This window comes from Panthera onca, chromosome C2 (genome assembly GCF_046562875.1).
Source record: "Panthera onca isolate mPanOnc1 chromosome C2, mPanOnc1 haplotype 2, whole genome shotgun sequence".
NCBI lineage: Eukaryota > Metazoa > Chordata > Mammalia > Carnivora > Felidae > Panthera > Panthera onca.
In genome coordinates this window covers 77000731-77028327 of record NC_138347.1, presented here as the reverse complement: position 1 = coordinate 77028327, position 27597 = coordinate 77000731, and the positions used below count along the sequence as shown (strand labels likewise).

The following is a 27597-nucleotide window of genomic DNA, read 5'->3' as shown; positions in this document are numbered from 1 at the left end:
GCGTTTTGAGCAGTAGCATCTTCAAAACATAGATCAGACTTTCTTTACATCTAGAGATATACCAAGTATGGTCACTCTTTAAGATTGTTAAAAATCACCACGTTATATCTGAGAAAGATCTAACTAATTGCTATTACAAACCAAGTAACTCCTTGAAGTCAGGATCACAATCCTCTAGTTTCTTGGTGTATTGATAACATTTTGACACTGAGATTAAAACTTTGATCAGTTTCCACCTGTTCTCTATCACCTTGGACATCCCATTTGGTATCTCTGAATTAAGCCAAAACAGGTTATGATAAGAAAAAAATCATTCAGGAAACTCATTTCCATATAATTTCATATGAAGTTTTAGACCATATAAACTCCAGAGAGCTACTAAACTATCAAAAGGTAGTTGAATTAATATAATGTCTCCCGAATCACTATGGGTGAAATCCAAATTAATATATTATGTCCTTCATTTAATAGGCTTTGTTGAGTATCATGAAAATCACTGTCCTTGTTATTAAAGTTTCACGATGGTATATCACAGAAGAATAGGTTTAGAATAAAACTTAACATCATATATTTTCTTTTTCTCTTTTGTCAATCATTGCAAGTGCACCTGCTCAACCATTAGGTTTCTATTTATTATTTCCTGCCACGATCACCAGGATTTCTCAGATGCTTTTTTACTTCCTCATGTGAAGTTTTATGTTTTATGGTTTATGAATAATAAAAAACATAAAAATAGATTTCTAATTTCCATTTAACTTTTCAAAACAATTTTTGGTATACTATTTCTTATTGGTACAATATTTTTTTGGATTAAGTACTAAGAGATTCAAGAATATAAGGTCTATTTTAATCCAATCCTTTTGTTTTGTTTTGTTTTTAACAAATGAGGACATTGGGTCTGTGAGAGGAAATTGATTTGCTCAAAATTGTACAGGCTCTCAGAGCAAGGTCCAGGACTCAGGTCTCTAGACTTCTAGACCAAAGTTCTCCTCATCACCTATAAGGTCCTCAGGGTATAATTGTCATTGTTGGATGCAATTTCTCTGGTTATACATTTCTAAAACAAACAGAAGCAGTATGTCTGACTGTGAAAATCTTTGTTCCGCTTCTGTAGGAGTTAATGTAGGCTCTTTTAGACCAGGTTTATTTGTGGGTTTTCACCTTCTGGGTTTCACTGTAAGTGTTCACACTAAAAGTGAAACTGGTTCTAATTGTGGAAGTTTTGCTTATTATTTTGAGTTTAGGTCTAGATACAGCTGCTTTATGTTACCTAGTTTGCAGAACAAATGCTAACCTCTTCTCTGCTATATTTTGGAAAGGAAGATAATCTGGTATTTGCACAATGTCTTCCTCAAGTCATTAACATATTGGACCAAAATTTTGAGTTTTGAGTTTTTTATAGCCTTCTGCTCTAAACAACTTAAATTCAGAGAGGTGTTTTTTCTAAATGCAGTTAGCAAGTTCTAGGCCATTGAAATCAGGATGCCTTCCTGATCAAATTTGGTAGAAATAAGACTATTGATTATGCTACCCCTTGCTGCCATATGCACTAAGACTTTTAAGAATGTAAGGCACATGTTGCTTTATTATACTGACAATTTTTTTTATTTTAAAACAATTTTGACACACTATCATTCAAATACACGGACAGAACTCTCAAAGAGCAGAAATGCCGTGTTTAAATTCCAGTATTATGATTGTTCCCCTTTGAGCAAAATATACAACAATTATCAATATGTTATCATAGCAATAAACAGGAAGTAGTAGTCAGATTTTCTTTATCTTTCTTATATATGTCATGGCAACATCCTTGAACCAAGATTGAAAATGGAAAAGAAATAGAATAGAGCAGGTACCCAAAGAAAGGAACTGTGGCTTGAGAATAAGCACCTAGTTTATACGTTGGAGATATTCTTCTTAATGCATTTTGATCTGTAATTATAATTTTGTGTTATTGTCTTTGCAATAAAAATATGTCCTAGAAATAAAAGGTATAATGAAACATCATGTAGTTTTAGTTCTTCTCAAGCGAAGTTGATGGTATTCCCCTTATCTATGGAGTTCTCGTAGCTTTAACAATTTCAACTTTTGTTTTTGCAGACACAACTTCCCTGGGTGAAATCACAGAAACATGGAAGATGCTTCAGTGAAGTTCTTTACACTCCTTAATGATTAAACTTTTAAGGAACTGATCTTCTGCAAATCCTTTCCACAGTTTGAACTTCAGTCCATCACATCACAGTATTGTTACAGCTTTAATTAAATTATGCAGACCACTTCAATGTATGGATATTTTTTAAATATACATTTTAGCTAATGGGAATGGTTACCTAGCCCCAAACTTTACTTTTCTAAGAAACAATGAAAAAACACAATACAGTGAAATACTTTCTATATTCCCACTTACATTTATCCAGTTGAAGAATAATAACTGAAGACTGATTTGTTTCTGTAAAACTTAGGTAGGATCTATTTGTTCATTATTGAGGAACATGGAAAGACAATATTGTATATGTTCTGTTAAATATTTTTTCTTCTCTTTTATCCTTTTCCTGGGAGCCTCTTTGGAAATGATAATGAGATTAGGCTTCTCTTAATGTATTCAAATTACAGTCAGGTTCAACCAAATAAAGCACAGCCTCAGTTCCAGAAATAAAAGAAGATGTGTAAGCAAGGAAAAAAAACAAAAAAACAAAAAAACAGTAATTAAGCCCATCAATTTTATTATTCCAAAGAACTGAAAAAAAAAATACCTGCAGGTCAGGGCATATTGACAGAATTAGGAAGTGAAGGATATTAATCATTTATCAGGTTTGGACATCTCATGGTGCCTAACCACTTTCTCTAAATTACAACTGGTAGGAGGCGCCTGGGTGGCTCAGTCGGTTAAGCGTCAGACTTTGGCTTAGGTCATGATCTTGCGGTCTGGGAGGTCATGATCTCGTGGTCTGTGAGTTCCAGCCCCACACTGGGCTCTGTGCTGATAGCTCAGAGCCTGGAGCCTGCTGTGGATTCTGTGTCTCCCTCTCTCTCTTCCCTACCCCACTCATGCTCTCTCGGTTTCTCAAAAATAAATAAACATTAAAAAACTGTTTAGTTACAACTGGTAGTTAATTAAGAGTAGCAGTGGCTGATTATGAGGAGAACAACCACACAGGAGTAACAGAGGAAGAAAGTATGGAAGAAGACTAGGAATCATCAAAAAGTAAACCACTGGACCAGTCTGGGGCTTATTAAGTACACATAATTTTAACACAGTACAATAAACAATCTTTTTGATGCTACTGACTTGCCTAAGAAACTGTTTGACTGGTTTCATATACTGTGTTTAAAAAGGCATTGAAAAGTATAATGTGTTTAAGAATGATTTTTTTTAATGATTCAAATTATTTTTAATTGATCTATCGAAGTATAAAGTTTGATACTCTGGAACGCTCAGTTCTCAACAATAGCTACAATATTACTACAACTTAGGTACATAAGCCAGTGGTACATTGGGTATGCTTTTAAAACACAAAGACAACTTATTTCTTGAACCAGAGAGTAGCAGAAGTTTGTAAAACCTCTGGAAAACTTCTTTAAACCCTAGCAATCACTGTCAGATGGACATGATATATGGGAGGAGAAAAGTTTGATGAATAGGGCAGAGTTTTATTTTAGAATATAAAGGAAGAATGTTATGAGAAGGTGTATTCATATTACAAGAGGTGAGAAATGGATAGCTGTTAATTTTAACTAAAATTGAATAAACATATGATCCAAAGAATACAATCAAAGACACACAGAAATGAACATATGCACTTAGAACATGGATGGCTTTGTATTCTTAGTTTAGGGAAAATTTCTTCAACTGCTGAAAGTCTTCAAATTTTAGAAAAATACAGTAAATGAATGATTTTGTTAATTGTGATAGATGGGCTATAGCAAGGAGAAATGAATTTTGAGAGAGCTAACCGATTCTGTTTTCAGAAGCTTGCATTAGAAAGTTAGCAGTGGTACATGGAAAATATCCTGTAGGACTTTCTATTTGAAATAATTATTGAAGAAGAAGTTAAAATGTTTCTTGCCAGCTTTCTTCAACCTTCTGTTCAATTTTAGGAATGTGTTCTATTCCTTGGAGGTTCTTTGTTCCCTTTTTCTCCCATTTGGTTATCTGTAAGCTTCTAATCCACTTGGATGCTACTGCTTCATGCATTGACAAAAGGTATTAAAGCCTACTTTAGCCTAAAATTTTCTCATGGTGAAGGTTTAAAGTCGAAATAAACAAATTGATTTCCTATCACCTATATTTTTTAATGCAAAGTTATGCTTATGGCATTCCATTTAATTAAAGTCAGAGGTCACAATGTATGAATTTATACTCTATTCTGATGTGTAATAATGCATTTATCTCATAATATAATATATATACAAGACTTTAATGAACAAAAAGAGAAAAATGTTTTCTCCACTTACAACTATTTTATTTCATGTTATTTCCACCACTACTTTATACAAAGTAGAAAATAAATCAACAGTACACCAGTTCGAAATAGGGCATTCTTTTAACATAGCAGGAAATTAAAACATGATTTCTGTTCAGAATATGATGAGTCATCTCATTCATTTGTGAAGCTTCATAGAGCAAACTGTGAATATGGATTTCTGTGTTCTGTCATCAATTACATAAACAATTTTTTATGAGGGATGTTTTATGATGCCGCATCATCTTAAAATTTACTCACACTACAGAAAGTCTAACAAATTCCACCTTTAATCTACAGATAGCTTTAGGGATTAAATTTCTTAAATCAAACTATTAAAATATAACTTAATGGATTCTCCTAAAAGGAAGAAGTAGCAAAAAACCTTTCTGTGTGACCTTACTCCTAAAGATTCAAACTGCCTGCATATTGTTTAACTGTTCCAAAGGTAATAAACATGAGATGATGAAAGCGGGAATTTTTGTCTTTCTTCATAACAATATTATGTTTCTGTTTACTACTGGTGTAAATATGTAGGAATAATCAGGCATGATTGAGCAACTAATATTTATGTACATTTGAGTGGTTCCTAACAAGTATATATATGGCACTTTAGATATGTCACTCAACTTGGGTTTGTTTTATGGTTTTTTCAACTTAAGCAATATTGTTCATACTCTGCAATAATTTTCTCTTTAAGCACCACAAAATTGATATCATGTAGGTAAACTGCATTTCCCCCATATTGTGAAGTAAGGGAATGTGAGCAGGCTGGCCTTGCCATCTAGTCTAGTCCTTAATGTTATTTTAAGTTATGTTGACAATGTTTTGGGGCTAGAACAGGTGACACACAATATTGAAGTTGAATTCCCAGCCTTGAATTGACTAAATAAATAAGCTTGTTCATATGTAAGCAAGAGCAAGTTTGATATATGGATGTGAAAAGGAAAAAAAAAGAATCAAAAGAAAGCCAATGAGTTCTTTTGTTCTGTTTATTCTTTTGGCACAACGAAGCTAATCTCTTATAGACATTCTGAGTCTCAAATAGTTCATGATGCTGTGGAGGAGGCATAGATGAGAATTAAGAAACCAAAAGGCAAATTGTTTTATAAGAAAGTTTTCTATCTCTGATACATCTAATAGTACTTTCTTCCAGAGTCTAATAAACCATATATTTCTGCTCCCCGTAATGTATTCATTTGGTTGTAGTAGTTTCAGTGACAATTGTCCAAATGAACAGAAAAGAGATAGTAGTCAGCACAATCATAAGAAAGAGAAAGGACAATGATGCATATTTTTTCCATAAGTTGATACAATTAAATTTATTTTAATTTCCAAGATGATTTTAAAATACTTTTTTAAAAAATTTTTTAATGTTTATTTAATTTTGAGAGAGAGACACAGAGCGTGAGAGGGGAGAGGCAGAGAGAGAGAAAGGCAGAAAACCTGAAGCAGGTTCCAGGCTCTGAGTTATCAGCACAGAGCCCAATGTGGGGCTTGAACTCAGAAACCCTGAAATCATAACCTCAACTGAAGTTGGATGTTTAACTGACTAAGCCACCCAGGCACCCTTAAAATATTTTTTTATCTTAGTGTTTATTTATTTTTGAGATAGCACGAACGGGGTAGGGATAGAGAGAGAGGGAGACAGAGGATCTGAAGCAGGCTCCATGCTGACAGTCCTGACAGCAGTGAGCCCCATACAGAGCTAGAACTCACGAACCGTGAGTAAGATCATGACCTGAGCCGAAGTCGGAGGCTCAACCGACTGAGCCAACTGGGTGCCCCACTTTTTAAAATATTTTAATTGATAGCTCAAAATCAGAGTCATCACCAGGCAAAATTATATGTAGAAAATGAATCTACGGAAAGCATACAATAGATACAGCACTGTAAATTTTAGCACTACAAGGCCATTTGATAACCCATGCCATGCAAAAGTGCACCTGATTTGTCATCATTCACAACTTAAACCTTAAGCATACAGTATGCAGAATAAACACCATCCTTTCTTTATGCTCAAATAGCTAGAATCTTTAAGTAGTGGTGAGTAGATGTGTATCTTTTTCTAATGTTCTTATCTTTTTGTATCCAGAGAAAAACCTTCAGACACAGTATTTCCAAAAGCAGGCTAAAAAAGAAAGCAAAACAAATTCTTTATTAGGAGGATATTTGATGAAATATTACATTTGAATAAAATAGTTTATGTGTGCCAGTATGAGAGAGTTTTGTGAAAGGAATGTTCAATATGGAGTTCTTAGCCTCATGTGCATCTATAAATTAATTAAAATTAATGGGTGATGGGCCTTAAGGAGGGCATTTGTTGAGATGAGCACTGGCTGTTATATGTTAGTGATAAATCACTAAATTCTACTCCTGAAACCATTATTACACTATGTTAACTAACTTGGACTTAAATAAAATTAGAAAACCAAAACAAAAAACAAAACAGAAAAGAAAATTCAGCTTCTTCATCCCACTAGCCACATTTCTAGTGCTCAGTAATAAGTTGTATCTAGTGACTACCATAATGGGCAATGCATTAGAGAACGCTCACATCATCACAGAAAGTTCTATTGGACAGCACTGTTCTACATTATAATGTATATAATACTATAAAGAGAATACAGTAGGTCATCCTATTAGATATGCCCCTTTGTTTTATATTTGGGGTAACTGAAATCCCAAAGAGGAAGTAGCATAAGCAAAAAGTATGATAAATATGTTTCTATTTGCTGGGGGGAAATGAAGGAAGAGAGTTTAAGGCTCACTTTGAAAACCATCAAATGTTATTTAAGTAATTTCATTATCACATCGAGTCTTCACATTCTGATCATTAAAATTATGCTTCAGAAAAATCAAACCAATTCTATCAGTATTTTAATCTTCAAATGCACAAATGAGTCCTTTTAAATGTTCTGTAGGCTGTTCCCAATCAATCAGGCTTGTCGTAGCTTCATAGAACACATTATAAATTTCTCTAATTTCCTTCCATCTAAGTGGTTTCTAAAATTATGACCCCAAGAAGATGGATCTTTGATTCTCTATTGATTAATGGGGAGCACAATGAAAAATGTTTTTAAAAAACTCAGTACTGTTAAGATACTCTTTGAAATAAATGCTAAGTATATCTACTCTCCAAGTTTCCCTCCCTCTCTTCTCACTGTGTAAACTGTAATCCTCAAGCTCATTACCACCTACACACACAGTGTTATGATAGCACTGAGTCTACTTTTCATTTCTACAGGAGTCACATCCTCCTTTAAGCGAAACTACATTCAAATCCTATGAAAGAGGTTTATTTTCCATTCCCATCTTCTTTTTATAGTGTGCTTCAGAAAGTTATCATCACTGCCCTTTCCGGCCCTTCAGATATCACTGAATATCTCAGTCTTCCAGGAAATAAATCTACATATATCCAAAAATTACATCACATGAGTGGCTCGATGAAGTATGCAATGGAGCATAGTTGGAAAATTTTTGGACCCGAATTAAAGGAAGTGTCATAAAAGATATTCCCCGTAGAGCAGCCAAACTCCTTAGTGTTTATCCATCATTTACCATCTAGGTGAAGAAAAACTCTAGCCGGTATTCTGGTGTTTCTTGATCTCTGTCCGGTTCACTCTTGTAATCCCTGTTTTTAGGAGGATATTATGTGCTAGGCAGCTATATATTTATTTTTCATCTCCCAACCCCAGGTTTCTTCAAATGTGCTGCTTCTATCCTACTTCAGTTTATGCACCCACAAAGCTCAAGTTATTAGGAGTGCAACTAAGTGAATAGATTGGAGTGAAAGCTAAGGAGAGTTTTTTTCTTCTCTTTTTTTTATTTAATAAATTTCACAGTACAGTTTTTAAATTTAAGGTGTATAAAGTGTTACTTTGATAAATTTATATATTGCAAATATGATTGCCATTGAAGTAGTATTTGTCATATTACATCATTATAGTGCAATATTATCGTCCACACTCATTACACTGTGTATTAGATTTATGTGGTTTATTTCTACACGGTAGAAGTTTATATACTTAAACACCATCAACCTGAACCAATCCCTTTCCCTCTATAATCTCCTAGTTGCCACTGTTTTACTTGCTACTTTCTTCCACAGGTTTGACTTTAGATTCTACATATGAGTGATATCATACAACACCTGTCTTTCTTTGACTTATTTGCTTAGCAAAATGTGCTCAATGTTCACCCATGTCATTATAAATGGCAGGATATCTTCCTTTCTCATGGCTGAATAATATTCCATTGTGTATATGTACCCCATTTTCTTTTTTATCCACTCATCTGTTGTAATACACCCAGAAGTTGAATTGCTGGATCATGCGGTAAATCTGTTTTTAATTTTTTGAGGAATTTCCATATTGTTTGCCATAGTGATTGCACTAATTTACATTCCTACCAACAGTGTATGAGTTCCCTTTCACCACATCCTCACCAGCACTTGCTGTCTCTTGTCATCTTAATGATAGCCATTCTAACAAGTGTAAGGTGATATTTCATTGTGGTTTTGATTTGCATTTTCCTGATAATTAGTGAAGCTGAGCATCTTTTGTGTGCCCATTGGCTATTTTGATGTCCTCTTTGAGAAAAAAAAAATATATTTAGTTCTTCTGCCCATGTTTTATGTCAGATACTCTTGGGGGTTTTGTTATTATTAAGTGCTATCTTTTATGTTTTTTTTGATATTAACCTCTTGTCCAACATATGCTTTGCAAAAATTTTATTCCATTTTGTTAGTTGTTTCTTTTGCTGTGAAGAATTTTTTAAATTTGATGTGGTCCCACTTGTTAATTTTTGTTTTTGTTGCTTATGCTTTTGGTGTCATGTCCAAAGAGTCATTACCAAGACCAGTATTGATAAGCTACTACCCTATATTTTCTTGTAGGTGTTTTATATTATCTGGTCTAATGTGTAAGTCTTTCATCCATTTCAAGTGAATTTCTGTTTGTGGTGTGACATAAAGGTCCAATTTCATGTATTCAATTCTGCATGTATTCCTCCAGTTTTCCCAGCATCATTTGTTGAAGAGACTATCCTTTCCCTGCCAGGTGTTCTTGGCCCTGTGTTGAATATTAGTTGACTCTATATGCCTGCATTTAATCCTGGGTTTTCTGTTTTATTGGTCTATATGTCTATTTTTGTGCCAGTACTATACTGTTTTTACTACTATGGTTTTGAAATCTAGTTTAAAATAAGGTGTTGTTCTTTTATCCTCAAGATATCTTTGGCTATTTGGGGTCTTTTGTGGTACCATATAAATTTTAATATTATTTCTTTTATTTATGTGAAACATAAATTTGTGTGGTTTCTTTGAAATAGTGTTTTCTGTGTAATAGTATTTTGACATTGCACTGAATCTGTAGATAGCTATGCAGAATACAGCTGTTTAACAATACTTATAAACACAAGTTTATAATGTTTATGTTCCAATCCACAAACACACATTTCTTCCATCTGTTTGCGTCTTCTTTTTGATTTCTTTCAGAAAAGACTTATAGTTTTCATTGTGCAGATTTTTCAGTTCCTTGGTTAAATTTATTCCTAAGTAAATGAGTAAAAGACCTGAGTAAACATTTCTCCAAAGACATACAAGTGGCCAACAGACACATGAAAGGATGCTAAATATCACAAATCATCAGATAAATGCAAATCAAACCACAATGAGCTATCACACCATACCTGTAAGAATGGCTATTAAATAAATAAATAAATAAATAAATAAATAAATAAATAAATAAATCAAGCAAGCTAGCAAGAAAGCAAGCAAGCAAGAATGGGCAAAGATGTGAAGAAAAGGGAACCTGCATGCATTTTGGGTGGGAAGGCAAAATGGTGCAGCCACTATGGAAAACAGTACAGAGGTTCCTCAAAAATTAAATACAAAACTACCAAATAATCAGCAGTTCTACTTCTGGATATTTAGCTGCAGAAAATGAAAGCTTTAATTTGAAAAGATACATGTGTCCCTATGTTCATTGCAGCATTATCTACAATAGCCAAGATATAGAAACAACCTAAGTGTCCATCATTAGATGAATGGATAAAGAAGATTGATTACACACACACACACACACACACACACACACACACACACAATGGAATATCCATTTAAAAATTAAATTTTGCCATTTGTGACAACATGGATGGACCCAGAGGGTATTATGCTAAATAAAATAAGACGAAGACTATATGTAGTCTTTCACTTATATGTAGAATCTAAAAAATAAATGAACAAACAAAACAGAAACAGACTCTTAGATACAGAGAATAATCTGGCAGTTGCCAGAGGAGAGGGTGTAAAATAGGGGAAGGGGATTAAAAGGTACAGGCTTCCAGATATAAAATAAATCAGACATGGGAATTCAATGTACAGCATAGGGAATATAAGTTAATAATATTGAAAAACTTTATATGGTAACAGATGGTGGCTAGATTTATCCTGGTGATCACTTTCTATTGTGTCACTATGCTGTATACCTGAAACTAACATAATATTTTACATCAAATACAATTCAATAAAAAAATTGTTCCTAAGTATTTTATTATTTTTTATGCTATTGTGATGGGATAGTTTTTTCTTCTTATGCTTCATCATTAGTATAAAGGAATGCCACTGATTTTTGTAAGCTGATTTTTTAATCTGCCACCTACTGAAATCACCAACTAATTTCAACAGTTTTTTACTAACTCTTTGAGATTCTGTATATATAAGATTATATCATCAGCAAAAAGTGAGTTTTACATCTTCTTTCCTTATTTGGATGCCTTTTATTTCTTTGTCTTTCCTAATTGCATAGCTAGGAATTCTAGCACTATATTTAATAGAAGTGATGTTCCCAACCTCAGGGAAATCTCTTTCAATTTTTCTCCATTGAATATGATATTACCTGTGGGCTTGTTATATATGGCCTTTATTGGGTTGAAGTATGTTCCTTCTATACCCAATCTGTTAAGGATTTTTATAAATGGAAAGATGTTGTATTTTATCATATTTTATCATAAATTCTGAATGAAGTTAGCAGGTATCTATCAACTATAAAATAAATTATTAAAGCAAACTATAATATTTCCCAGTAAGCATAAGTTACTATTGCATTAGCTGGATCTCTAGGTCCATTTTACTTTCATGTAATGTTATTCATACTTTTGCAATAGAACCACACTTTAAGTATAATGTGGGTTGTTTTTGTCACTTAACCTGGGCATCTAATTCATATGTTTTACTTTGTTCCTACTATATACAAATATGTTTTAATATCTACTTGCATAAATACAACTAAAAAGTTTCTTTGACACTCCCCCAAAATGTTCTAGCTAATACCCCAATTTTTCTACCCTTTAAAACAAAATTTTTCAAAAGTGATGTATATTGTCAGTGTTTCCTGACAAATGATAAAAATATTGTTTTATCATTTTCTCCTTCAACAAAAGTCCACCAAACAATTCTTGGCCAAGCCATTAATAATCTTTCTATTGCTGTTCAGAAGGAAAGTTGGAGTTATCCAACTTCAAATATAGTTTCACTACCTCTTCCTGGAAGGAGTGGGACATTCTTTGTCACTTCCTTCCTTGGTAGCTGCTCCTACCCAGCCTCCTTTGCTGATTCTCTCATCTGCCCCATCTCTAACCTTGGAATCACTTAGGCTTCAGGCCTGGCTGTCTTCTCTTTAATATCTAGAGTCATTCCTTAGATGGTTTCATCACAATGCCAAGCAATATTGATATGTTTATAACTGTCAAATGAATAACTCCAATATGAGCTGTTTCCCTAAACCTCGAATTTATATATTCAATGGTCTACTCAGATCACTACAGGAAGTCCCCCCTTATCTGTGTGGGATGTGTTCCAAGACCATCAGTGGATGCCTGAAACTGCAGATAGTTCTGAATGCTATAAATACATGTTTTTCCTATACATACATACTGATGATAAAGTTTAGTTTATAAATTAGGCACAGAAAGAAATTAACAACAATAAATAATAAACTAGAACAATTATAACCATATACTACAATACAAGTTATGTGAATGTGGCTTCTTCACAATGTCTTATTATACTATAATCACCCTTCTTATGATGATGATGTAAGATGATAAAATGCCTATATGAGGACATGAAATGAGGTGAATGACGTAGGCTCTGTGATGTAGCATGAAGGTACTATTGACTTTCTCATGGTATGTCAGAAGGAAGATCATTTGCTTCTGGACTATGGTTGACCACAAGTAACTGAAACCCAAAAATGTACATAAGAAGGCCTGCTATACTGGAATGATATTGCTATGCATAGCATAAGCCCAAAACATCTGTGGTAGGGATGTGACTGTCCAAATATTCCTTGTGCTTTTTTTACATTTCCAAGGTGCTTCCCCGACCCCAGTAAGTTAGGTTAAGATCATGAGTCTAATTTTGGCAGATAAGAATGTGTTTACCTCCATTTCTTTCCTGTCCCACTACAGGGACACATAGTGTGGATAGAGTAAAGGAAAGTGACCAACATACACAAGGCTTCGTGTAAATAAAAAATAAATATTAAAGCAAGTTACATCACTGAGATAGTAAGGTTACTTTGCTAGTGTAGTTTGCCTAATTCATCCCCAAATGCAATGTGACAGCAAATACAAAGGGAATAAAGAGTTCAGAAACACAAGCTCTCAAAATGTTCAAAGGGTTAACTTCCTCTAGATCCAAAACACTATAAAATGAGATTTAAAATTACTCCAAGTGACAGAGGCTCCATAAATAACAATTTGAATAAAGAAGTCAGAGTGAGTGCTTAGTCTTTAAGGCATGTTCCAGATACTTGCTTTTTTTTATTTTAATGTTTATTTATTTTTGAGAGAGAGAAAGACAGACCAGGAGTGGGCGAAGGCAGAGAGAAAGGGAGACACAGAAGCTGAAGCAGCCTCTAGGCTCTGAGCTGTCAGCACAGAGCCTGCACGAGGCTTGAACCCACGAACCATGAGATCATGACCTGAGCCAAAGTCAGATGCTTAACTGATTGAGCCACCCAGGTGCCCATGTTCCACATACTTTCAAGACAACTGCTACTAAATTGGGGCTGAGAAGGCAGAACAATTAAAATTGTTTCTTCAAAAGCATTTGCATGTAGCAAGCAGATGAGAAGCTTTCTAAATTTTTGAAAGGACATCATAAATCCTAAAATAAAAATATCTTTGATATTTTAAGACAAAATAAACCTCAGACCTCCAACTTTGCAAGAGTGGGATAAGACCCAAGAAAACTGTACCATCCCAGAGAAGAGAATATTCCCCAAGGAACACATAAGATGTATCCAGGGATGAAAATGAAAAAGCAAAAATCTCAGACAGTGTAGCCACCAGAAATGTTACAATAGGCAAATGACTCCTCCTAGATACTAAAGGCTCCAATCAAGACACCTTTTTCCATCCCCAGGGTAGGAGACCTTTATAATATTTGCCCAGTGGGGTTTCAGAATTCCTGGAGGGTAGCATTCTGTGTATCTCTTGTTTGTTTCCTTTATGGATTGATTTCTGATTGTGGTTATCCTGTCCCTGTTCCTCTGCCAATTATTGGAATTGTCCTTTTAGCCAACAGGTCTGTGAATGAAGAGGAAGAAGCCACACTGTATCTAATGAAGACTAGTATCTCCTGAAAAGCCTGTTCTTTGTTCTGGGTTCAGTCAGTGAAAGAGATCTGGGATTGTCTCTAATGGGAATGGGATAAGTATAGTCTATGTGGTTAAGGAGAGATGAAAGGACTGACTGTAGTAGAGGCAGTGGTCCCCAGGTATTATATGTACTTCCTAAAATTTATCAGCCTATCTTGCCAGTATTTTGGTGGCAGCCCACCTGACTAATTCTAGCCAGTGGACTTCAGAAGTGACACTTCTCACTGAACCAAGTTCTGAACTGAGGCAGTTTAGACCTGGGATGTGTCCTCTATTCCTTTCCTATGTCTTGGCAATATTAGAGGCAGTCAAGCTATAACAACCTTTCAAATGATATAGTCAGAAAATCAAAGAGGGTTATACTACATGTATTGGACTTTATTATATGATAGTCCTCTGAGATTTGGATTAAAACTGGTAACACATCATAGCCTAAGCTACGCTAATTATGAGAAGGCCCAACAAATCTCTATTTCAACCCTCTACACTACCAAACTTTCTCCTCTTCCAGCTATCTCTGGTTCAATAAGTAGAATTTGCCCTCTTTTTCCTAGTTGCTTGGAACAAAATCTTTGGAGTCACTCTTGACACCTTCCGTCATTTTTTAATACAACCTACGTGTAATCCTACAAGAAATTTTGTTGGCTTCTTTGTTGAAAATATAGCCAAAGAATAAGATCCCTCCTTATCAATTCACTATTGCCAAACCGAATCCAAGCTGCTACCACTAAATTATTTTTATTAAAGTTTTCTCTGCTTCTACCTTTGCCCATCTTTTGCAGTGTGTTCTCCACAAAGCATCAAGAGTGGTTGTACTAAAAATTATCTCGTATCACTCTTGAGCTCAAACTTTCCAGTGATGTCCCACATGATACCTGGTAAAAGCCAAAGTCCTTAAAACTCCGGAAGGTTCTACTACCATCTCCTTCAGGTTCACTGGCTGAGTCACTTAGCAGTGGGGTTATTTTCAGCATATAATTTAATCCCTCTGAGATGTAATTTCCTCATCTATAAAATAGGCATAGTAATAGCTACCTGATGTTTATGAAGAGAATAAAATAATAATTATAGCATTGATCAAAACCATAAAAAACAAGTTAAGTTTACATAGTACTTACTATTTGCTAGGCATTATTCTAAATTCCTTTCATATATTACTCATCAAGTCCTCCCAACAATCTCATAAAGATACTTAGGATTATAATTTGCATTTGGGGGCAAAGAAAATAAGGCACAGGAAGTTAGATAATTGCACAAGTTCAAGCAGGTAGAAAATGTCAATATTAACTTGAACCCAGGCAGTGTAGCTCTAGTGCTTATGTATTAACCACAATATTTTGAGATATGAAAATATAAAATATAATATGCTAAGTGTTTAAATAATACCAGTGTCTCCTTTTCCCCCTTAGTAGCAATTGTGACATAGGTTTATGTACAAGTTAAAGACAAATCTGGGAAGAAAGACAAGTGTAAATAAAACAAGTTTTAGGAAGGCTCACATCACTCTATGAATGGAAAAACATACATACAAGTTTTTCAAATATAAGAACTAATTCAGCAAGAAACAAGAATTTCCCAAGAAATATTATAAATAGTAAGAGGAATCCAAAAGACAAATCCTCCTAAAAATTAAATGTTATGAATCAAGCCTTGAACCAAACGTTAGAGCAATGACTTTAATAAAGATGTTCTAAAATTCTGGATTAACTTGAAACTTGATTGTTCCCTTTTGTGATTCTCCTATCTCTAGTGTTTAAGCAAAACAGCAAAGGTAAGTCACAATTTTAAACAATAAGGGCCTATTTTACTTAAACCTAGAACATATGACCTTGCGACACACTGCTATAAACACCACAGAACTCAGATACATTCATATGGGAACGTTTTCACTGGAATCTTTTTTAAAAATATGAGCCTCGGAGGTGCCTGGGCGGCTCAGTAGGAGAAGTGTCTGACTTCGGCTTAGGTCATGATCTCATCGTCTGTGAGTTTGAGCTCCATATCAGGCTCTGCACTGCTAGTGCTGAGAATCCAGATTTTATCTCAAGATCATTTCAGCTTTAGTTTTGGTTTGGTTTTCTTTTCTTTCTTGTTTTTTTTTTTTTTTCCCAAGTGGAATTTGACTATTTGGGATTCTCATTCTCCTCTCTCTCTTCCCCTCCCCCACTCCTGCTTTCCCTCTCTCAAAATAAATAAACTTAAAAAATAAAATAAAATAAAATAGGGGCGCCTGGGTGTTTCAGTTAGTTGAGAACCCAACTTCAGCTCAGGTCATGATCTACAGTTCATGGGTTCAAGTTCTGGGTAGGACTCTGTCCTGACAGCTCAGAACCTGGAGCCTGCTTTAGAGTCTGTGTCTCCCTCTCTCTCGGCCCCTTCCCCCACTCCTGTTCTGTCTCTGTCTCTGTCTCTGTCTCTCTCTCTCTCTCTCTCTCAAAAATAAATAAACATTAAATTTGTTTAAAAATAAATAAAATAAAAAATAAAGATATGAGCCTTGATTTTGAGCACCACCATAGGATTAAGAAATATCAAGTTACTCTCTTTCTTCTTAGTAATAATTGCAAAACTAATCTTTCAGATGTCAATTTTAAAAATTTGAAATGAAAATTTACCTCGCTTATTGGGATGGGAAGAAGATAGACCACCTATAGCATAGGATATCTCCGAATCTTTTGCCTCTGCGAGCTGCTCTTTTAGATTTTCCAGCTGTTAAAAATCAAACATAAAAATTATTCATCTTTAATTAGAATGATGCTATTTTCTGTTGAAGAAGAGAAAGTATTTGAATAAAACAGGGAAAAGAGTACGAAAAACAGAAGAAAGGGAGAAAGGAGAAACAAGGAATTGAAAAGGAGAAAAAGTAATGAAGAACGTAAACAAAAAGAAACAGGAAGAGTACAAGGAAACTAGTATTTAGAGACTGACTGAGAAAGGTACATGACTCAACAGGACATGAGGAAAAAACAGGTTTATGGTTAAGGAAGTCCACTCTGGGTGTTAATTAATGGGGAGCCTGGAAACACAGCCTGTGTTCCTGGACTCGATTCCATGTCACCTATAATGAGCAGTGCTTTTCAAGGAGCTCCACAGAGTTATGTAAATGTTTGGATTTCCTGAAATATTTCTCCTTTCCAGCAGGAAGGGAGAAGTATTTTGAGGCCTTAGGGTTTTTACCCAGAATTCAACCCATGTTCATTTTTAGCAAGCTTTCTGATTGTCTACACCCTGAAGATCTAACTCTACCAAAGTAGAGTTCAGCCTGGCTACTGAGAGTGTCCATGTCTGACCCGCCTAGAATGATGGGACACAATTCTCTCTCCCAAAGAGCCACATGGTTTGCATAATAATGGATTTGCATGCATGTTTGTGAAAAAGTTTTGAAATCATTGAATCTGGTGATTTTCACATTTTCTTTACAGCATGTCAAGGAGTTGGGGAAAAGGCTGCTAAGGGTCTCCCTCTGAGGAGGCTGAGAGTGGATTCAAAGAGGTGACCCTTCAGGCGCCCAACCAGGTGCTTTAAACAGAACAGCTCCACCTTCGTATGCAACCGAATGAATTGGATATGAGACCGTATCCAATTTATTTGGGAAAAAATATTTCCACTTTTAAAAATAATAATACATTCTGAAAATCACCAATCTAGGTATAGCCTCCTATTTTATAGTGAGGAGATTTAGATCCAGAGAATTTTAATTTGTTTCTGGTCTCATAACAATTGGAGAGCTGGGACGAGAATCCAGATTTTATCTCAAGATCATTTCAGCTTTAGTTTTGTTTTGGTTTTCTTTTCTTTCTTGTTTTTTTTTTTTTCCCCAAGTGGAATTTGACTTTTTTTCTAATGAATTACTTTACTTTTTCTCTAGCAGGAATAAAAAAATTTTACGGTATCATACTGTAAAATTCAAACTGTGCCCAAAGATAAATGCCTTCTAATTATTATTAAAAATGAAATGTAAGTATTTCACACTCTCACCTGGTTAAGTTCTTCCAATTTGCCAGTCAGTTCTGTATCTGCAAGACACATTCGTTACATGAAAACTTTCGTGGCAAATAATAGATTCATCCCGATTCACACATTTGGGATCTTATGTGGAAGGCAAAGGTCTTTTCCATAAGATTTGAGACCACCCACCATCCCTAATATAAGACCCAAATATTTTCTCAATGCCTGACATATTGAATTTCAACCAGTTATGTCATGAGAAAATACCTGATTTCTTGTAATAAGCACAAAGCTTTCTAAAACAGACCATAGTTCTAAGAAGGACTATTATTTAGAAGTAAATTATTCTACTAACATGAGGAAATTTTATGAAACAATAGTAAGTGAAAAAAAGTGGGACACAAACATCTATGCAATTCATTCATGAAAGAAATTCCCAGAATATTGATATTAGCTCTCTCTGGGTTTTACAGTTTGAGTATGAATTTTTCTTTTTTATAATTTCATACATTTTCTTCAATGAGAATATCTTATTTCTAATTTTAAAACCCTGTATTTTTAAAGTATTCATTAAGATGTTGTTATAGTCAGCACATTGTCCCATGACTAAATTTTTTTTTTTAGAGGATCAGATGTTTTTGGAGAGTGTAACACATTGACATATTCTCACATTTTCTCTTAGGCTAGACTTGCTAAGTTTCTGACAGTGTCATTTCTTGGAGAAAACTCTAATGCATAATTGTAAATTAGATTCTGCTGATCTTCAAAGAAAAAAATGTCAGTCGGTGTGCCTAAATTTCCCAGTGGTCTCTACTCCAATTGTTTCCCACATGGAGAGAATTTCATTGCAAATGTGCTAACTTAACTGCCATTAAAATGCAGTTAATTTGTGAAATTTCTAATGAAAACCTGGGAACAGATTTGAAGCATTTAGTAAAAGAAAATATTAACTGTATAAGTGAGGAGTTGCAGAGATGAGAATATGACTAAAGATAACTATTTTGTAAATAGATGGTTACTGATCCCATTAGGACCCTCTAATTGAAGAAAATAGGATTTTAATATTTTTTAATAATGCCATTGCTTTATCATGAATATGAAATAATAAGATACACTTAAGCTGTCAGTGCAACATGAAAAGGAGTAGTTATTACTTTACTACAAATTAAACTTGAGAAAGAACAGGTCAGAAGACAGAATAAATTCCTAACTTACCAATGCTAGAAGGTCTTTGGAAATCAAAATTTTTATTCAGTAGAGCCAGCAATAGTTCTTCGTGGTTTGCATCTTCTTTATCTGGAAACAACTCATTTCCTGTAATAATCATCCCAATGTAATGAAGCCCCCATTTTCGATCTGTGTCACCGAAAGCACTTTTAATTAAATACATTTTATAGCTAACTATCAATGCATATACTCACCAAAAAAAGCGCTGTGGACAAAGGTGTGTAACCCAAAAAGAGGAGCTGTTTCAAAAATCATTGAATGTATAGGAGCAAAGAGAGATTATGAGAGAGGGAGAGAGAAGAGGAGAGACAGTATGTCTGAAAGGTGACACCCTAAAATTTACCTGCTAAATTTGGGTAGTAGGTAAATTTGGGTAGTAGAATCGCAGGTAAATTTCTTATTTTTTATCTGTGTTGTTGAAATTTTCTATTCTTGTGTTTAATATGAAAAATATAAAAGTTATTTTTTTAAGTTTATTTATTTATTTTGAGAGAAAGAGGAAGAAAGAGAGGGCAGGGGAGAGGCAGAGAGAGACAGAAAGAGAATCCCAAGCAGGCTCCATGCTGTCAGTGCAGAGCCTGATGGGGGCTTGAACTCACAAACTGTGAGATCATGACCTGAGCCGAGATCACGAGTTGGATCCTTAACCAACTGAGCCACCCAGGTGCCCCAAAAATTTTTTAAAGAAAAAAATAAACAATATTTGATTTTAAGATTCTATGTGCTATGTATGCACATTTAAATATGAGCCATTTTGTGTTCTGGAGATTGCCTTTAAACCATTCAAGGAAATATTATGGAAAAGGTGATATGAAGTCTCCTTTCTCCACGTTGACATCTTTCCATCTTTGCCAATTTACCTCCCAGCCCATTCATTGATCAGATGCTCAACTCTTTCAACACCTTAAAAGCAAAATATCACCCAATTTTTGTAAATATTTTTATTCTGGAGTAGAAATCAGGATAATAACCTTTACTCAAGCTATAAGACATGAAGACTCAACAAGATATCTATCAACAAGTAATGCAATTGAAGTAACAACTAGTATATTACGAACAAAATGAACTTTTGTGATGTGGCCTGAAAAGCCAAGCTTTTATCCAGAACTTCTGTGGGATCATGCTCCCACTTGCTAGCTCCTCATTCTAGCTGACAGCTTGAACAGAAGCTAGATTCATTGAGTCTGAAGTTTAGAAGTGAGAATATTGTGGTTTTAGCTACAGAAATGGCCCATAATTTAACTATATTATTCTGTTTAATCATCTGTCTTTTTTGTGTCTACAAAATGTTAATTGATTAACTCAAACAATTAAGAGGTTAATAAAACGAATGAGAGAGACTTGATGAAGAAGCAAATGGATGACGTGGGAGAGGTGACAGCATCATTTCTACATTGACCAAACATAGTTTATGGATGCTCAGCTCTTCAATTTCCTTTACTTCATAAACATAGAAATTATCTGTAACATTTTTTCTACTGATTAATTAAAACATTAATACAGTATCAATGGAAATTTGCTTAACATCAATTATACGAAGACCCTCAGAGATAGTTTAGTTTAAGATGTGACCATGCAATAACGTCATTGTTATTACAGTTGTTCATCAAAATGTTAAATTACAATCTACAATCTTTAAAATATTTTTCTTAGAAAAAGAAATAGGGTACATATTATAGCCAGATGACAATGACTACTTATTTTAGAACTGTGATAAGAGAAACCAATTCATTGCCTTAAACTTAGAGAATGTATAAGACCAGAAGGAGGTAACAAGGAAAGTGTAGAGCTGAAGCTTTTAGGAACTTAATTACTAATCCACTTCTGCATATTTAAGTGGGACATTTTTCACAAAAGAAATTGAATCAATTTGCCTCTCTTTACTACTTTTGTTTCCAGTGGTTACACTTGCATAACTCTCCTCAGAAATTCTTGTCAGTACCTTTAAAGACAACCATGGTTTACAGGAATCCCTGAAGAAAAAGTTTTTTCAAGAAATTTTTTAAAAATATTTTTTATATTTCTAAAGTTAAGATATTGTCTTAGAAATATAATTGAAAATAAGTCTTTTTTCTTTTTTTCATTTTTAGTTTTAAAACAGATACAGCTTTAAAAGAAAACAATTACACATACTTTTAATATGCTTTTGACTTTGAACTAAAAGTTAGTATGACAAGGGAAATGCTTGAATAAAAAATACCTGAGTGTAGGTGAACCCTTAGCACAAAGGATGACAAAGTTATCCAGACATGACAGAGTGAAGGCTTTTGCAAATACACAGATAATACTGGTTCATTGCTACTTAAGATACTGAATTTTTTTTAATTTTTTTAATATTTATTCATTTTTGAGAGACAGAGAGAGAGCATGAGCAGGGGAACGGCAAAGAGAGAGGGAGACACAGAATCCAAAAATGGCTCCAGGCTCAGAGCTGTCAGCACAGAGCCCAATGCGGGGCTGGAACTCATGAACCATGAGATCAAGACCTGACCCAAAGTTGGGTGCTTCAATGACTGAGCCACCCAGGCACCCTTTAAAGATACTGAATCTTAAAGGTTTCATTGTCTCCTCACTTTTCACTCAAATTTGAAGCTTCTCACTACATATAGACAAGAAATTTTACCAGAAAGAAATCTGGAAGTCCCCAAAATGATAAAATACAAAACAATAAATTTTCCAGTATTCTTGGTCTTGATATTCACTCTTCATCATTTTGTGGCAGGCAGTTTGCCCCATGTCAGGTTTATCTATTGAACCATGCATTTCTATAGCTCCAACCAAATGACAGCTGGCAGATTGTGTCATTTGTCTTGGACATTGTCTAACACAGAAAGAGTGGGATGGTAACCCCCAAAAATGCTTATTTGAACAATGTGTTCAAGGACATAAGTCAAACCTTTGGCTGCTTTGAAATACGTGTATATGGAGAGAGACTCACTCTAATCATAGACAATTTAGATCAGAAAATAACCCTACTAGTAACGTAATCTTCTCTGTTTATATACAATAAAATAAATCCAAGGGAGTACCAGAGAGAAAAACCTTTCCAATATGCTGCCAGTGATATATGCATATCACTGTGTGGTATTCTGGGGTCAGAGGTGTTATTTAACTTTAACCTAGCAAAATACTTTAGAGTTCGATTTTTCTGTATTCCACATCCACATGAAATCAGAAGTTACATTTACCACCAACATCCTAATTTTGCAAAGTCCTCAGTGAATGGTCTCATTTTTCCTCATTTACATTGTGTTAAGAACATTGAAAATACCATCATTTCACAGGAAGAACAAAGGAGGCCTATCATGTGCAATGATTTTGATTGGCCAAAGACTAAATGTGAGCTATGGATAAAATCCAGACTCTTTTGATTCCCAACCTTATATCTAGGTCTCTAAGACAACTTATTTTTCATGGGAAAATCCCAATAAATAAATAACAAGGATTTATACAATTTTATTTTCACTGCCAAAAGAACTGCTCTCCCATTGACTTTTAAAACCACATTGGAAGCAACATGGTCTAGTAAAATTGAATTTGATCCCAAAGGGAGAAACTTGATCCCTCTTCTCAACCAAGTATCATGTAAATAAAATGTATTCTATCCTGTTTTGGTTCCCCTATGTAAGACAAAGTTAAAGGCTCTTTCCTTCCCAGCAAGGAGTTCAGTTAGACGATAGATAATCTCAAAATTTCAAGCTGGAAGGAAAATTAGAGAGCACTATTTTAAATTACTATTTTCCAAACATAAAGAAATATATAAAAGTTTCAATGAGGTTGTTTGCCTAATAAATCAACATTAAATTTAGCCCTACTGATTCTCAGATGAAGAGCTATTTCCAGTACAAAATGCATTGAAAATTTTAAAGAAAGATCAATACAATTTACAATATTACAAGAGCAAAAATTTATTTTCTCCAACTTCCTCATGGTACAAATTTTAGATGTCATAGATTAAATTATTTCATTTAATATAAGTACTCTATGTTAGAAATCTGATAAATACAGTCAATGCATAATGTGGATTTAGCATCTTCTTCCTGAAAATACTATGTAGATTTCCCCATGCATTATTATTTCCAAATCTCTGCAAACACAAATTTCCATCCTAATGTGTTTTTATCTAAGTCATTCTCCTTTCATTAGTAACTTACTTATAATCTCATAGGTTAAAAATATTATTTTGCTTTCCCCAGATACACTTTAAAATATGCACATATTAAAACATAAAATAAAATATGCACATATTAGGTAATTGATTGTATTACTACTTACACGTTCACTATCTTTGGTCATAGAACAGAAGTGAGAAAAAAGGTGCCCCGTGATTAGATAAAAAATTAGGTGTAGTCAAAATAAATTTAGTACAATGTTGGTTAAAATTAATTTACTCGAGAAGAACAGCATCACGGATTACATGTAATTTAAAACAGCAACTTCTGAAAAGATGTTTGATGATTAATAATACTAATGCCTTAACACATTATTTTGATAATGGCAGAGAAATCAAGGCAATGCAAACAGAAAGATAAGGATTATTTACCCATCTGTAGGATTTTAGATTCATGTGTACATACCTTGGGTAAGATATGGCCGTCCATGCACCAATTCGAAAAATATCATTACAGATAACAAAGTTAGGAGTCCAAAGCAAAGAGTGGTTGAAAGGATCTTGTTCATGTTAAAAAATCTTCTTTGTGCTAGCAGAGAAACTGACTATCCAGGTCAAGATGAATACTTCAGTGGCTCTGGAATGCTGCAGAGATCACTTTTAAAAGGTGGCAAGTGTGCTTCAACTACAGATGATCTGGACAAAGAAAAAAAACTTATAAAATGTAATGCATTCTGTCAACATGATTCACTACTTGGAGAAGTGACAGGTTTGCTACTCAGTCAATGACAGGAAGAACCCAATCGATATATCTCATACCTGCCCATTTCACTAAAAGCAGGCATTCCTATGCATGCCTACGCACTTCAGACACAGGCACAAGCATAGAGCGAAAATTGGCAATTGAACCTGTTGTTTCAATTTTCATAACAATCAAATGGGAACAATGCCTTTCATTTGACCAAATTAGAGCCCCCCCACCCTTCTTTCCCCCCACCCCCCCACCCCAGGTCTCCCTGATAGCCCATGTTATTTGCAACCATCACTTCATTTTTAACCAACCAAATAGATTTGAGTTGGGAAGAGCTCAAATTGGAAATGAATCATAATGGGAACATTAATGTCTTACTGCACTAAAGAAGGATGGTTTCATTTTGCTGCAACCAGCACTTCTAAAGATTAAAGCTAAATCTAATTAATTCAAAGTTGGCAAATGTCCCGTCAATTACACTCTTTAATACTTGCTTTAATTGTAATGGTTTTCTTTTTAAGTCGAAGTCTTTCAGTACATCCACAATTCCAGTTTTATGGCTCCAAAGATGTGCTAATGACCTCTGGCCTTGACACTTACTTCTTCTGTCAAGAGATCTCTAGATGCATTAGCTCTAAAACTGACTCCGTTCCCTATGCACAAATGGCAGCATGAGATGATGTGAAAGAAGGCAATGGCCCATCTTTTCACTAACCCATTGCCTTAATAAATTCCCTAAATAAAGTCTCAACTACTTAGTTTGATATTCAGCCTTGTTTTTCTTTCACAGGCTCATTTCCACCAAATGTCTGGGCACCAGTCACAGTAAGTTTTCAATCCCTGAACACACTTCGCACTTCCTCACTTCAGAGTTTGCTGATAAATTTCTATCTACCTGGACTCCTTCATTCCACTGCCATTTTACCTGTTCATTCCTTAAGTATCCGATCAAATGCCACCAGCTCTATTCAGTCTTTTGGGTCTGTCTCTCTCTTTTGCTTTCAGACATAGATTTTGGTTTTTTGTTTGTTTTGTTTGTTTTGTTTTGTTTTGTTTTTACCTCCTTTGGACTTTCATAAGACTTTTTAGATATCTATCATCACTCCAAATCCATTCTTCATTTCATTACAGTTACGTCTTTTGTGTCTGCCTCCACTATTAAATTGTGACTACTTTGAGAGCAGTTATGGTCATAGATGTTTCTGTCCTGATTTGCAAATATTGGAGTGATTCAAAGGAAAAATAAGTGAAAACATATTTCATTTGTGAGTAAACAGCAACTGAAATATATGGAAATTTAAAGGCAAAATTGGATAATGCTCTTAAACTTTATATCTAGGTATAAAGCTAAGTGACAGAATACAATACTTGTAGCTCCTTAAGTTTCTATTCTCTCTTTAGCCTAAAAATTCAAGAACAATGTCTTTGAAACTTGATCCTTAAAGTTTTTCATACCATAGTGTTTCAAAACCTGTCATTCAAATATACCTTGATGCCATTTACCATTATTTATTTACTAGGTTATTTGGATTAGCTTTTTAAGCTCTAATTTAAAAAAAAAAGTACATCAGTATAGAAAACGTAAAATCAGTATTACTTAATGGACAAAAAAATATACAACTATGATGAAAAATAGTATAATTGCAAGAAATTATTACAGAAAAGAATAAAGAGGCACCTGCAAGGCTCAGTCAGTTAAGCATCCGACTCTTGGTTTCAGTTCAAGTCATGATCTCATGGTTCGTGGGTTCAAGCCCATCAAGCTCTGTGCTGACAGTGTGGAGCCTGCTTGGGATTCTCTGTTTCCTTCTCTCCCTGCCTCTCTCTCTCTCTCTCTCTCTCTCTCTCCAAAAATAAATAAATAAATAAATATTTTTTTAAAAAAAGAAAAGAGTAAAAAAATATACAATATACTGATAATAAACCTGATCATTCCTATATAATATATTGATAATAAATTTCATAATCCAAAATGAAGACCCGACAATAAATAACAAATGAAATGGCAAGTTAAATATGAGTCAATATTAAAGACATGTTCAGTTCATGGTTCCTTAATTTAAAAAAATGTTTTTAAATGTAAATAAAATTTTTGGATTTTTAAAAATTTTGATGTTAAACAGCAGGTCAAGGAACCCCAATTCCTATGGGGTTTGCCTACTTAAAAGAGGCAAATTAACTGCCTTCTCTGATAAGGTTGGGTACTGATGACTCATTTCTAAACAAAATGTTATGTATTACTTTTGGTCTACAAACATTTGTTTCGGGAAATCCGAGGCAATCTCCTGAATCTTCTGTCATATTTTAGCTGATGTTGGCAAAGTGATGAAAAATAAGTGACTTATCCATGACCCTTCCATCTACTTTGGGGAAAAAGCTCACAAAGACCAAAATATTTTACTAAATTCTTTTTGTGATTATATATATATATATGTGTGTGTGTGTGTATATATATATATATATGTATATATATATATATATATATAGTGTATAATCTAATTAATTGTTCAAATAAAAACAAATTTTCACTAGTGATTGTATTAAACAAATAAATGAAGTTAGATTATTTGTTTCTGGAGCTGTTAGTATATACACAATAATAATACATAACAAGGTTATTGTTGCCACTTACTGAGTAATCACCCCATGACAGGCCCTATTCTAAACGTTTCACATATAGTATCTTATTTAATTCCTACATCAGTCCCTCAAAAATTATAAAGTTGTTTTGATTTTTCACCTTTTACAACAAAGGAAAAGTTATGGAGCCAAAAGGAAACCTAAATCCACTGCAGAGCCCCACTCTTAACCCACATTGTCTCTTGTCCTCAATTAGGAAAACAGAAATGTAAAATGATCGGTTGTTCCAATAAGAGAGATCCCAATTTTAAGGGACACTTACAACATTTTGCTTCAAATTTTCAAGAGCAATTTTATTTTGATCAATTAGTCTGTATTTCAGTTATAGCTTCTAAATAACATTTCAATTCTGTCAATGAAGACATTGTCGAATTATATTATAATTTATAGATAACTCTAAGAATCATTTACATCTTAACTATTTCTCATAATGAGTGACAGGAAAAGCACAGATAATCAAGGTCCATATGGTGACTCAAACACATTTGAATAATTACTTTCTGACTCTATTAAACAATTGGGCTTTTTTTCCAGTAAGTAAAAAATTTAAGCAATTTTATTTGGACTTCCCTCTGACCCTGTGATTTCTTAGTAGAATTTTTTTAATGTTTTCTTTTTTTTTTAACTTTTATTTATTTTTGAAAAACAGAGAGAGACAGAGCTCAAGCAAGGGAGGGGCAGAGAGTGAGGGAGACACAGAATCTGAAGAAGGCTCCAGGCTCCGAGCTGTCAGCACAGAGACTGACACAGATCTGGAACCCATGAACTGTAGATCATGACCTGAGCCAAAGT

The 27597-nt window shown here is 34.2% G+C and overlaps 2 protein-coding genes across 3 annotated transcripts in view; one reads left to right on the top strand and one right to left on the bottom strand.

Moving 5' to 3' along the window:
- OSTN (osteocrin) overlaps nt 1-5045 on the top strand; it is a 98159-nt gene extending 93114 nt beyond the window's left edge. The window contains exon 7 of one of the 2 annotated variants that reach the window (XM_060639534.3): nt 2101-5045. The gene's annotated coding sequence lies outside the window, so the exon portion shown is untranslated. The remainder of the gene's footprint in view (nt 1-2100) is intronic. The other variant, XM_060639533.3, reaches the window with a different exon arrangement.
- UTS2B (urotensin 2B) lies at nt 134-24002 on the bottom strand. The gene is made up of 5 exons (XM_060640940.3): nt 23881-24002; nt 19292-19390; nt 18107-18144; nt 16744-16837; nt 134-273 (listed from the first exon to the last, which is right to left on the bottom strand). Exons 1-5 carry the CDS (start codon nt 23981-23983, stop codon nt 134-136), a joined length of 474 nt encoding a protein of 157 aa, XP_060496923.1. The 5' UTR covers nt 23984-24002.
- Between the last annotated feature and the right edge of the window lie 3595 nt (nt 24003-27597).

What these genes read in the sequence shown, in the direction of transcription:
- UTS2B (XM_060640940.3), bottom strand. Translation starts at nt 23,983, where the DNA reads ATGAACAAGATCCTTTCAACCACTCTTTGCTTTGGACTCCTAACTTTG. An exon ending in ACGGCCATATCTTACCCAAG is followed by an intron (nt 19,391 to 23,880) that starts GTATGTACACAT and finishes TGATTATTACAG; the next exon opens with GAAATGAGTTGTTTCCAGAT. An exon ending in AATTGGAAGAACTTAACCAG is followed by an intron (nt 16,838 to 18,106) that starts GTGAGAGTGTGA and finishes GATTTTTAACAG; the next exon opens with CTGGAAAATCTAAAAGAGCA.